Here is a 12795-nt window from a genome sequence, read left to right as displayed (position 1 = left end):
TTAGAATGAGGTGCAAGATATGCAATCAAAATGTAGAGGGGTGCAGTTAAACCTAATAGAAGTTGCAGACCTGAGTGCAAAATAAGATAGAGAACTTTAAACCATTCTAGTGTAAGTTCACTAAGACAATACTTTTACACCATGTGGGCTCAGTTACAGTGGTATGAAGATGATATTTGCAAATAAAGACTATTTTGCTTTGGAAGCTGTAACAAATTATCTGTAACACCAGTCTGTTTTAGTTACTGCCTCTGTCCAAACTTGGTTACAGTTAAGAAGCTAATATCTGGAAGTGATAATAACTGGAAAATATTTTGTGCTTTAGTTTTGCTTCTGTCCAATTGTTTATGACTTTGAGAGCTTTGTTTAATGTATCTTGATTGTGTAATTATGTCCACATCTGCCTAATCCACATCATCCAGCCAACATCATAAATTCTACAAGGGAAAGTTAAAATTCTATCTTTCAATACTTGTAATGTTATTCCATGAAGTAGACAAAGAAAAATATTATCAGTTAGTCACTATTTTTTACTGATTTAATTTAATTTCTTTGAAGAGTGTATTTGTTATCTAGGACTATTTCTAGAACTATGGAGTCAAATTAATTTTTTTTAAGCTCCATCATATGCCACTTCAGTGAAAGATATAAGTAAAAGGTTAGTGATTCAATCTGAGTACTTTAAAAATACTCTTGGGTTGCCTGTTGGTGATGATGGCAGAGTAAAAAAACTGTCTAAAAACATTTTTAGATAGTGGCTTGTATGCATGGAATATGTGACAACACTATCTTTTTAGGTGGCGAGCAAGTAAGAGGACATGTTCTATAACAGTGCATTAAGCAAACTTAAAGACATGACAAGAGAAGATATAATACAGTGGAGGAAACAAAATAATTAAAAGGAGAGAGGTTATCCTTTCACTTTGTGTAGTATTCCTAGTTCCCATGTTTCACAGTATTTGGCTCCTTCTTACCCTATATCCTCTAGTCATGTATGAACACATGAGAAATGTGTTCTTCTATACAATAAAAATCATAATTCCAAAAGAGTACTTGACACCATGACCTATCTTCACCTTGAGGGTTGAGAACAATGTTAAGAGGACAACCTGCCCTTATATTAACCTACTAGGAAATGCTGTATTATATATAAGAAAAGACAAACTGTAACTATACTTCAACTTACTTCTGATAGACTAACACCAAAGCAGTGCAGTGGTTTTTAGAGGATTCTAGTAGCCCTATAGTTTCATTATTCTAAATGCAGTTCACTTTAACTATAAATTTCTATAGAATATTTTTAAAAAATGAATTAATTGTGCAGCACTCTATAGTTACAGCACAAAATTAATTCTGCCTGGAAGAGTGGCAAGTTAGAAGATCATATTACAATGTTATGTCCTACTCACTCCTCTTTTGGTGTCAAAGAGTCATATAAAATGCCAGGAGGGGGAAATTAATTTAATGAAAGACAAGAATGCAACTAAATTTAAAGCAGATGTTCATGTAGAATCTTGAAAAGTTACTTTAAAAGCAGTGGTTTGGTGTCCATGAGTATTCATGTTATCCTGGCAGAGGAGGTCTATGTCTGCAATTCCTGTCAGGAAGTTACTCCTACTGAATGCTGTTCTGTAGTGCAAGTGGTTGTTACTTCAGTACCAACCTAAGCAAATAGGTTTGATTCATTAATGCGCTGAACTCCATGTTTAGAACATGCCTTTTTATTTTAAACATTATATCAGCCAGGCTATATTTAGAATCAGGCACATGAAATGAAATTAAATGACTGACTAAGGACATTTTGAAACTGCTAGTGAAAAAGCAAGAAATATAAGTTTAATTGATAGTCCAATCCATGATTTACAAAAATTACAAAGCAATAAAATTTATGGACAGTGCTAACAGTTGGCAGCAGGAAAACTGACAGGAAAAAATATACTGTAACTTTAATTTCCATTACTGAATAATGCTTTTCAGTAAAAAATAACACAGTACTTTCATAGGATTGGTTATTTTTTGATTTAAAATATTTGACAAAGAATTCTGAATTCTGGCCTTCAGAGTCATACTTCTTGATACTCTTCACTTGTATTTTCATTGAAAAATCTGGTTGCCTTAGAAGACTTGGAGTACAGTGGTTGGTCTTGCAGTTTTGGTAACTATGAAATAGAAATTTGTGACAGGGAAGAGCTCTCTTCACTCTTCCCTTTGCAAGGGAAGTATTGACTCATGGATGTTATATATTTTTCTGGGCCTTTTTCTCATTGTTTGCTAAAATGAAAGTAGCCACTGTTTGAAAAGGGGAATGAGAAGGCAGAAATACTTTCACAGTAGCTTAAGGATCATTACTTCTTATCTGCCTTACTTTTTAAGGAAGCTAGAAAAATAAATGAGTCACAGGACATATTTTCAATATGTGCTTTACTAAAGAGCTAAATATAGGCCTGCTGAGGTGTGTTACTTGAATATCTGCTTGGTCGGGTCATCTTTTCTTTCTTTATTTTATTCCACTTCCCCTTTACTAAAAGCCCCTCCCTTTTCCCCCTGTTTGCTTTCAGCTTTGACCAAGTCTGTCTGATGTTTTTCTGTGATGATAACCAAATGAACAAAGTACGGTATTATTCCTTATCAGTACAGTTTGTGACAATATGACATTCTCACACAAAATGTTTATTTGAGCCGAAAGTGTCTCAGTTTGTTTTGGTGGTTTTCTCTTCATCGTACAGTACAGGTTGTTAGTTATATCCATCTGACTGCAATACACTCTTAATTGTGAATCTGCATTAATGAAACCACCGTCACTTAGCTAGAGCCTTATTTGTTGTCTTGCTTTGGCTTTAAAGGTAAAAGGCACAATTATTTTTTGGTAAATGTAATTTTGAATTTGCAAACTCACCACACCATTCAAACATAACTAAACAAGAAAAGACATAAGCACATTCTGTCTTCTCTTGAATTGCTGTTCAGCAGTCACAGATGTCAGTGTCATGTACACATTACTTTAACAATGTATTTGTCAGTCTGGTTAACCCTGTTTTGTTTTTCTGGTTTTACAGGCAAATCGCACCTGCCCAATCTGTAGAGCTGATGCTTCAGAAGTGCATCGTGATTCAGAATGACCAATCTAAGAGCACAAATCTGGTTTGGATGTTTCTGGTCACATGTATATATGAACTCTCTATTGAACTTACCTACCCATGTGGCTTCCAGCCTACCCTTTACACAAAAGGGTCAATGGACCTTACTTTGCACTGTGTGACTTAATCAATTATAAAGCTTATAACTAGTCTTCACAGTTATGGGATTGTTATACTAACAAGTGTGATTGGAACTCCAAAGATTTTTTTTTTAGCTTAATTTTGTGTGTGCACTAACATTCCCTGGGTTTTGTGTGATCATTCCAAGTATTACTGCGAGATTACTGTGGATGTGATCTTTTAGCATGTGCTTTTATATAAAAGAAAAAGAAAAAAAAAGTGGTAGCTCCAAACAATATAGCAATCTACCTTATATAGAGCCTTCAGATACTGTGAGTGGGGATGAATGGTATGAGTGTGTGTTTGCCTGAGAGAGGATGAGTGAAGTGTGCTTGTGACTGGGTGTGCCTGTGTGTTTGAGAACCTATATACCAGCATGTACTGAGAACGTATGTGTGTAGTAATAATTATGCTGCAATGTATAATCTTGTGTGTTATTTAAACAGTACTAGTACTGTACACTGGTTCCTTCCCTTGTGTTTGCAGTTGCACACTGAATGCAATGGGTGCAGCAATTACAGACATTTAGTATTTTGTCCCCAGCGTACTTACAGGTGTAAAGACCTTTCTACCTACTACTATTCAAACAGCTGTTATGCTTCCCCTTCACTGGAGGCTTTAAGTGTGTACCACTAAAGAATGCATTGATTCTTCATACATGAGTAACCTTGTGGGTTTTATCATATGTTACAAAGTCTGGATTTTTAAATGGCTGATTTACAAGTTATTTTATCAATTTAGAGTCACAATATCACATTTAGCAATATTAATGTTTTCAATTGCTGAAATATGTCAATGTTTTTCTGTTTTCCTTTTAAATTTTTCTACCTGGGTTTACCAGTTATGTATTTCTTTCATGAAAGGAAGCAGGAAGTACACTGAGGGTGTCCTGGTCTTTTGGAAAAGCTCTTAACTTTTGCCCATTGTACTTGCTAAATACATAATCTTTTAGCTTATAAACACTGGCTTTTCATTCTTTGTCATCTGCAAGGAAGTTGATATGTAACTAAAATAACTTGTAAAAAGTTACAATTTTATTCCTGCGACTTCATGAATAAAATGCATTTCTAGCGTTTTCTCAGAGAAGTAGAATTTCATATTTCTTTCACCCTATCACAAGAGGAGGTAGGTTTTGGTCATAACCTGCAGAACTCAGTTGCCCTGATGCTGCTTCTTTCCCTTCCTTATTTCATGATAAGTGTAATAGGAAGAAGGAACTCCTAGGTTTTTGCAATCAAGTTTCCAGAGTGCTCCACTAGAGGAGAAATTTGGAATACTTTCCAGAACAGTGCTGTGAAAAAAGGGGATAATGTCTATTCAAGTGCTCTGAATAATATTTTATTTGGGCTATGAAAAAAAATGAACTTTTTTTGTAATGTTCACACTGTTAACGTCTGTGATGTGTTCTAGCAAAATACTTAGGTCTGCATATGCCACAGTTATTAAAAGGATGCACTTTTTGCAAGGAAACTCTTCTCATAAATTCAGTGTCATTTCTTTGGTTGCAGTTGCAGCACAAGTGGCACAATTACCAGTATTGCTACAACTTGCTGCCAGTCTCAGCTTTAAGTTTATTCTTTATAATTTCTGATGCTTTTGTATGCTGCTATGCTTTAGTATCAGTTAAAATTTCAGTGTTAGAGGTTCTCCAAGCTGGTTTTCCTCTTTGAAGATTTTACAGACCAGTCACAGCTCTTGGTGCAGCTAAATAAAAGCACAATTTTGCCCTGTTTCAAATGGTTTTCCCTCTGTTTAGTTATGCAGGTGGTTCTCAAAAATAGTGATGCTTTCTGTACCTGTCCTTACTTAGGAACACTAAATAAACAAAAATGCTGTTATTTCCACTTCAAAATACTATAATTTCTTTTTCCTCTCTTCCAGTGGAGTTAAAGAATAGGCTTTTCACAACAGCACCTAGCAGGTTAAATTACATGTAATAAAATTTATTTTTTTAACAAAGAAAATCATGTTTAAAAAGCATATGCCACGTATGTCTTACAAAACTTAGCCTCTTTTATATAACTGCAAAAGAAAAAGAATCCATGTACAGATTTAAACATGACTAACATTTCTGTGTTTAGTATTCAGTTCAAAGCATAGAAAGAGGGTACTTTTTCTAAACTTGATACAAGTGAACAAGACACATACTTCTGAAGCTGAGGGAAAGTAGTTCTCTTTCTGGAACTGGAGAAATGTCCCTTTTCCCCCACTAAAATACAGTGAGACAATGGGGGGTCTAGGAGATGGAGAGTCTAAGTTGGTAAAATCCTGCACTTAATTGTTGCACTCTTATGGCTCATCTCTTCTGGAACGGTTCTTCGGTTTGCTTGGATGAATGGGGACTTGCTTCTCGTGGTCAGTGTGTACAAAGAGCACACATGCTTAATGTTTTGAATCAGCTCAGACAGGCTTCAACCACATCTTCTGTGGTGGCTGTCAAGGGCAGGGGATTTATGTTCAGCTCTTAACTGCCATGTATTATGCACAGCTGCCGTGGTGCCTGACAGCACCTGAATTCAGCAACACTTCTTTATGTTCTTTGCCTTTCTGCCATCCAGTTACTCTTTTCTTCTCCAAAAAAACAAAAATATACAACCTCCAATATGTTTGCTTTATCATATTGGCACTGCTGTGTTTTTTTGCATAAACTGTCAATTTAATTTGACATTTTGGTGGATATCAAGGCCTACAGATAATTCCAGTGTCTCATTTTTTGGCTTTCTTTAGAAAAAGAAGTAAGGCCATGTGTTGTACGTCATTTTGTAGAGGCTCTTGAATGTGACTTCACAGCTCTTAATAAAATGCATAATACTTGGGATGAGACTTACCAACTGTTTTAATCTTAATTGTAGAAAACAGTTTCTACTGAGTTATCTTTGGGCCTTTGTAAAAGCTGTGGTTTTTTCCTTTGGTACATTGTTACCTCATTTTGCTACTTGTGTTTCAGACTTGCTAATTATTATGAAAGCTTATGGGTTTTGTTGGAATCATATTTTTTAAGTGTTTTCTTTAAATCATATGCTATTGTATCATTTAACATGTAGTTTTAAATGTATTATAAATATCTGTAACCAAATCATTTGAAGGCTTGATAAATTTTTAACAAAATTTGTACATTTTTTATGAGAGTTACTAGTAATGCTTTACTAGGTAGTGCAATGAATTTTTATTTTTAATCCCTGTGCCCAATTTTGGAGTTGAGAGAGTTGTTCAGTAATAAATGTATGATGTACACTTACACAATTTTGTCCTGTTCTTTCTTTGAGAAGTGTATGGTTTTCTTTCATTACTGGGCGTATTTCTGTGCATCATTATGCAAATTGAAATATTACTGGCAACAGACACTTGTGTTGTAGGTGTTTTGCCACCTTAACTGTAGCACACAACTTTTTCTTTATTCTTATGGTGAGAGAGCCTCAGAAACTAATCTGAAATGCTGTACCATATTTCTGAGGGTGTGAGAATTGAACTTACTCAAAGCCCTGTGCTCTAAAGATCTTACTTACTTAGCCAGAAGAAACTTTGCAGGGATGAAGGTGCTTCTTAGGCATACTGTTTGCACTGTGAATCAGCAGAAGAGATGTGTTACACTTGCAGTGCCCTGACAGTAGTAGGTGATACATCCTGAATTATAATGGTTTCATTAGCCAGGGTCACACAAGAAACTGGTAGTAAAACAAAACCAAAAAGAAAGGGAAAAAAAAAAGGAATTGTGTGATTTTGGTTTTAAGATAATGTAAACTAAGTTGACAGATGTAGATTTTTAAGAGGTTTACATTACCATAGGACATTTAATAGCTGCATCTATAGCAGGTGTTCTAGGTACTCAGACACATTTGAAGATTAATTCATACTTTTGAGAATCCTTATGCAGGTTCACACACATACCTTTTATATTTGGGAGATGCTGGAAAAGAGAAAGGTATCAATCTTTGATACCTTTGAGCTCAGATACTTGCAAAGTCACATTTTTTGCACGAGTATATTGCAGAGCAGCTTCCAGCATCATCAGTAGTTTGGCCATGACCAGTCCTAGCCTAAGAGCCGAATTGCCCTGCTTGTCTCTCCTCATCTGGTCTCTGCTCCCCACCTTTGTGTCACAGCATTTCAGTCTCTTCCTCAGCCTGTGCAGTGTCTGTCTTTGCTCAGAATCCTGTGTTACCACTCCTTGGGAGTCTCCTGGCATTCTCATTAATTACCTGACAATTTCTGTTGCTAACTTCTAGTAAATCATATCACTGCCACCAGATACCTCATCCTGTGTACTCTTTTGTGGTTCTGTTTTTCTTTCTTGCTTTCAGCTACAGCCGACAGCTCTAGTTTGTCTGTCTGGTGTGTCTGCTGTAACCCTCCTTCTCACACTGCAGTGCACATAACCATCTGACTTCTAGATGTGGTATTTCCTTGCAACTGATTTGCCTTGCAAATTTGTGATTTGCATGCTCACAGTGCTTATCAACTGATTCAGGAATGACAGCATGCTGAAGAAAAGATGGAGTTCCCGATTTCTTACTTAGTCTTATATGTGCAATAGACAGGCTTGGCTTTTCAGGAGCAGTGGCATTGCTGCAGCTTTTGTCTAATTCTGGCCTTTGCTAACCTTGGTAGGTGTAGATGTTTTTATTTAACAGCATAAGGATCTTCCCTTATCTATGGTTCTTTGAGGAACTAGGGTACACTTCCAAATCAACTGCCCTTGTCTTTATAGGGGAGTTCAACTTGCCAGAAACACACTGGGAGCCATCACACACCTGGTACAACCCAGGTCATAACATTCTTAAAAACCTTGTAAGAGCTTTACAGAAGCAAAGGGAGCCAGCTGGAAAAGATTCCCTCCTTGACCTCTGTTTGTAAACAGGGAGGATCTCATGCATGGAGATTGGCTCCATCTTGGCCACAAAGTGGTTAAAATCTTCATTGATGTGAGAGAAAATCCCAGCAAAACTCAGCTCTGGACATGAGGAGAGCAGACTGTTCAGGGAACTAGACAGTAAAATCCTCTGGGAAAATGTTTAGGCAGATGCTGGGGTCCATCAGTGCTGGTCACTTTTTAAACATCACCTAGGGGCACAGTAACAGGCAATTCCTAAATGTTGGAAGTCCGGCAGCTGAGGCAGGAGGCCAGCTTGGCTGAGGAGGCATCTTCTCTCGGAAATAAGGCAAAAAATAAGGTATATGCCCAGGAAGTAAGGTCAGGTAACATGGGGAGAATGCAGAGATGCTGCTTCCCACTGTAGTGAGAAAATATGCAGCCAAAGATCAACTGGAGTGGAAGCTGGCCAGAAATGGGGACAATAAAAACAGTCTATTCCAATGTATTAAGTGCAAAAGGTAGTGTAATCAGCCTGTTACAGGATGAGCAAGGTCACCTCATGAACAGGGACAGGGGCAAGGCAGAGGTGTTAAATGCATTCTTTGCCCTGTCTTTAACACAGATAATGGGCCAGGGATGATGGACACCCGAGGGGGTTTCAGTGCCCTGAGCTGGAGGACCATGACTGTGAGAAAGATCCATTTCCTTTTGACCCTGAACTTGTGCAGGATCTTTTCCATCTGGATCTCTGCAAATCTGTGGGGCCTGATGAGATTCATCCAGGAATCCTCAAAGAGCTAGTTGATGTCATCACAAAGCCTCTCTCCATGGATTTTTAGTAGTCTTGGGAATTTGGAGAGGTCCAGATGATTGGAAGTTGGTGAACATTATCTTGGTTTTCAAGAAGGAAAAGAAGGAACCTCCTAAAACTACAGTGAAGTCTTATTTCACTGTCAGGTAAAATTGTGGAAAAGATTATTCTAGGAGTACTGAAAAACACTTGGATGACGACTCAGTCATCAGTCACAGCCAGCACAGCTTCATGAGGGGCAAGCCCGGCTTGTTGAACCTGATTTCCTTCTACAGAAACATAACCCACCTAGCTGACCAAGGGAAGCTGGGTAATGTAATCTTTTTGGGTTCCAGTAAAGCTTTCCATACTGGCTCTCACAGCATCCTTCTGGACAAAACATCCAGCACACACCTGGGTGAACACATCACATGATGGGTGAGCAACTGGCTCATGGGTCATTCAATGGGGTGACATCAGACCGGTGACCTGTCACTGGTGGGGTTCCACAGGGCTCCAGCCTCAGCCCTGTGCTCTTCAACAGCTTCACAAATGACCTGGACACAAGACTGGAAGGGATACTAAGTGAGTTTGCCAACAACACTTCACGCGGGCCCACTGGAGCCTGGGCTAGCTCTTAGAGCTCTGGTGCTGCACCAGGAGTGGGGAAGGCAGGGCTTGGGGTCTGCCCACGGCTGAACCTGAGGAGCCACTTGCTTTCCAGGGCAGACAGAGACAGTGACAGGGAGCGGGTGGAGGAGAAAGGAGGAGGCCCTTCTCTTGAGGTTCCACAGGGAAGAGTCTATTACCAGTAAAGGGAGTAAGGTAAGAGAGCCCCAAGCACCATTCTGCACAGGTTTTTAATCAGTCTCGATTTAGGGGGTGGTTACAAACAATCATCCAACGGAGTATCTTCAGGGGCAGAGTGAGGGGAATACATCCCTGGTTTGGGACCCATCAGGACTCAGGGGAGGAGAGGGTAGGTCACATGGGCCAATGGGGTGTCCAGGTTTAGGGGAATTCCAAAGGGTGTCATGATCAGGGATTGGCCCAAGGGGAGAGTGACAGAGAAGGTTCCGGAAAAAGGGACTGGGTTGCCTTGACAGGCAAGGGAAGAAGCGGGAAACAAAGGGTGGAGAAAGGCATGAGGGACGGCTTTGAGGGATGGTACAAATCAGGGGTGAACCAACTTTGGGGAGAACATAGGGGTACAACAGAACAAACCATTAAACAATAAACTAAAACAAACATGAACCACAGCAAAAGCAAACACTAAATTGGGAAAGCTGTCTACTCCCTCAGAGGCCTTGCAGAGAAACCTGGACACATGAGAGGGCTGGACAGGCATCTCCTGTATGAAGTTCAATGAGGGAAAGTGCCTGATTCTGTGCCTGGGACATGGTAACCCTGTTGGAATTAGAGGCTGGAGAGTAGCTCCATGGAAAGGGACCTGGGGGTCCTGACTGAACATGAGCCAGCAGTGCCCTGGCAGCCAGAATGGCCACCCGTGTGCTGGGGTGCATCAGGCACAGCATCACAGCCAGGCAAGGGAGGGGATTGTCCTGCTCTGCTCTGGGGCAGCCTCACCTCCAGTGCTGGGGGCTGTTCTGGTGACATAATATAAAAAAGACATTGAGCTTTTCTAGAATGCTCAAAGGGTGGCAATGAAACTGGTGAAGGGTCCGGAGGTGAAGCAGCTGGAGGTCACTTGTTCTCTTCAGCCTGCAGGAGACTGAGGGGAGACCTCAACATCCTCAAAGTGAAGGGGCCGGCACTGATCTCATGACTGTCATGACCAGTGGCAGGACATGAGGAAATGGCATGAAGCTGAGTCAGGAGAGATTTAGGTTGCATTATCAGAAAAGGCTCTTCACCCAGAGGGCACTGGAGCAGGCTCCCAGGGAAGTGGTCACAGCACCAAGCCTGTGTTCAAGAAAGGTTTGGACAATTCTCCTGGGGACGGTGGTGTGCAGGGCCAGGAGCTGGACAGAATGATCCTGATGGGTCCCTTCCAACTCAGCATATTCTGTAAGTTTGTGAATTACTGCATCCACAAAGCTCTGTGCTTTTTCAAGCACACAAATATTCTATTTGTGAGCAATCAGTTCTGAAATGCCTGTTCTGCCTAGCACAGTCTCACATGCTGGCCTTTGCAGTGGATTGCACTTTGCCACTTAACACATCACTGTGTCTCAAAGTGCAATTTTCAGTTGTGAAAGAACTCCAGTATCATCAGACTTCTAACACTTAGAACAAAATTCATCAAATCTTCATTTTGATATGGATGTCTTGGAAAGGCTCATCCTGGCATCACTAGAAGAGTCTAAAGTTAACAGCTGTGCAGATGCCCAAGCCAGCACAGTCCTCCATGATAAATGTCCTGGGAGGTACCCCACCAAGTTCCTCTGTCTCACTGTTTCTTCCCATACATTTGTGTGTGCAGGAGAATAATTTTCACCACACCGTGTTTGCTAGGGTTTGAATAATGTTTATGTTTTTTGAGAGGCGGTGAAGGAAAGAATATGGAGAGAGAAGTTCACAGCTCATTTGAGTACTAGGAGCTTGGGCCATCATATAGTCTTATTTAAAAACTGAAGATAAATCTGTGAGTTCAGCAAGAGAAACAAGACGAAACTGTAGTCAAAACAAGGAATGGAAATCTTTTTTTCATGTGCAACAGACTAGTAATGAAACGAGGTACATAGACCATAACATTCATATGGTCTACCATCTTCAAAAGAAATCCTCAGTGAGTAGCTGTGATAGTTTTGCATAGTAATTAGGAAGTATTTCCATAAAAATTAATGAAACTATTGTGCTGATTGAAAGAAGAAAGAAGTAATTATGCATACTGGTGCTGTTAAAACACTTTTTTTTGCAATATTTGAAGTATTGGTTCTCTCAGCTTGCTCTTGCTCTGCAATTTACTGACCTGCTGTTGATCATAGACTATCCCTTCTGTGTACAGAGATTATTTCTTCTCTGTTGAAACATACTTTTCCTTTCTACCCAGATCTAGTCCAACCTGCAGGGCCAGGAGCACTTTGGGCCTGTATGATTTAATTTTGCTTGGTCTTAATGCATTTTGCTATGTCTTTTCCTTCCTTTTGGCAAGGCCAAATTTAAAAACTAGTTACTGCAAACTGCTTTTCATCTTCCTCTGCATACCATTGCATCTTGGGCCAGCAAGAATAGATTTAAGGAAACAGAGCAGGGAAAGGAAGTTGCAGAGCAAGTGACTGCACTTTGTCTTTAAGACTTCAGCATGGAGAATGATCCGTTTGCCACAAAAGGAGTAAATGCAGTTGAATATTACAAATGACACAGCATCAAAAAATAAGTATATCAGTTTTGGTCTTGGATGGTTGCTCACTCACATGCTAAAATAATTCTATGACCAGACCATCTGTCTGTTATTAATAGGGTGTCTCATTCCACAAATAATGTGCTTCTACAATGTACACAAAAGGATAGGAAACCATACAACTTCTGTAGTGTTTGACATTTACTGACAAATATCAATACCAGATGCTGAGGGAACACAATCACAGTAATCAATCTGTATGGTCATATAATTCTGTGTATCCTCATTTTTGTGTAATGTCCTCAACAAGTCAAGTTTCATCAGTTTACTAGTAGAAGAAGAGCGGAGCAGATAAAGAATTGTTGTGTGACTTCAGTTTACCGCAGGGTGGGAGCTAGGGATAAGAGCCAGAAGCAAAAGCCTTCGGGTTAACTAAAGGTCATGTGGGATGATTAGCTGCTAAATTCATCTTGAGGTAGCAGGTAGGAGTGCTATTTTGACAGAACTCCATACCTGAAATGAAAGGTACAATCTGTCTGAATCCATTTAGAAAAGAAACAATGATCTGCTTTGATAAATCTTTCTCAGGGTATGAGACATTCAGAGAACAGACAAGATTTGCTGAATTAAG

At 39.5% G+C, this 12795-nt stretch overlaps 1 protein-coding gene across 3 annotated transcripts in view; it reads left to right on the top strand.

Annotated features, from left to right (window-relative positions):
* RNF38 (ring finger protein 38) overlaps positions 1-6500 on the top strand; it is a 114286-nt gene extending 107786 nt beyond the window's left edge. For all 3 annotated transcript variants that reach the window (XM_063181466.1, XM_063181468.1, XM_063181469.1), the window contains one exon: positions 3057-6500. In XM_063181466.1, the coding sequence (XP_063037536.1) occupies positions 3057-3119 (63 nt within the window). In that variant the 3' untranslated portion in view covers positions 3120-6500. The remainder of the gene's footprint in view (positions 1-3056) is intronic.
* The last annotated feature ends 6295 nt before the right edge of the window (positions 6501-12795 follow it).

Source organism: Melospiza melodia, chromosome Z (assembly GCF_035770615.1).
Source record: "Melospiza melodia melodia isolate bMelMel2 chromosome Z, bMelMel2.pri, whole genome shotgun sequence".
Taxonomy (NCBI): domain Eukaryota; kingdom Metazoa; phylum Chordata; class Aves; order Passeriformes; family Passerellidae; genus Melospiza; species Melospiza melodia.
The sequence above is the reverse complement of the archived record's forward strand: the minus strand, read 5'-3'. Positions and strand labels throughout refer to the sequence as shown.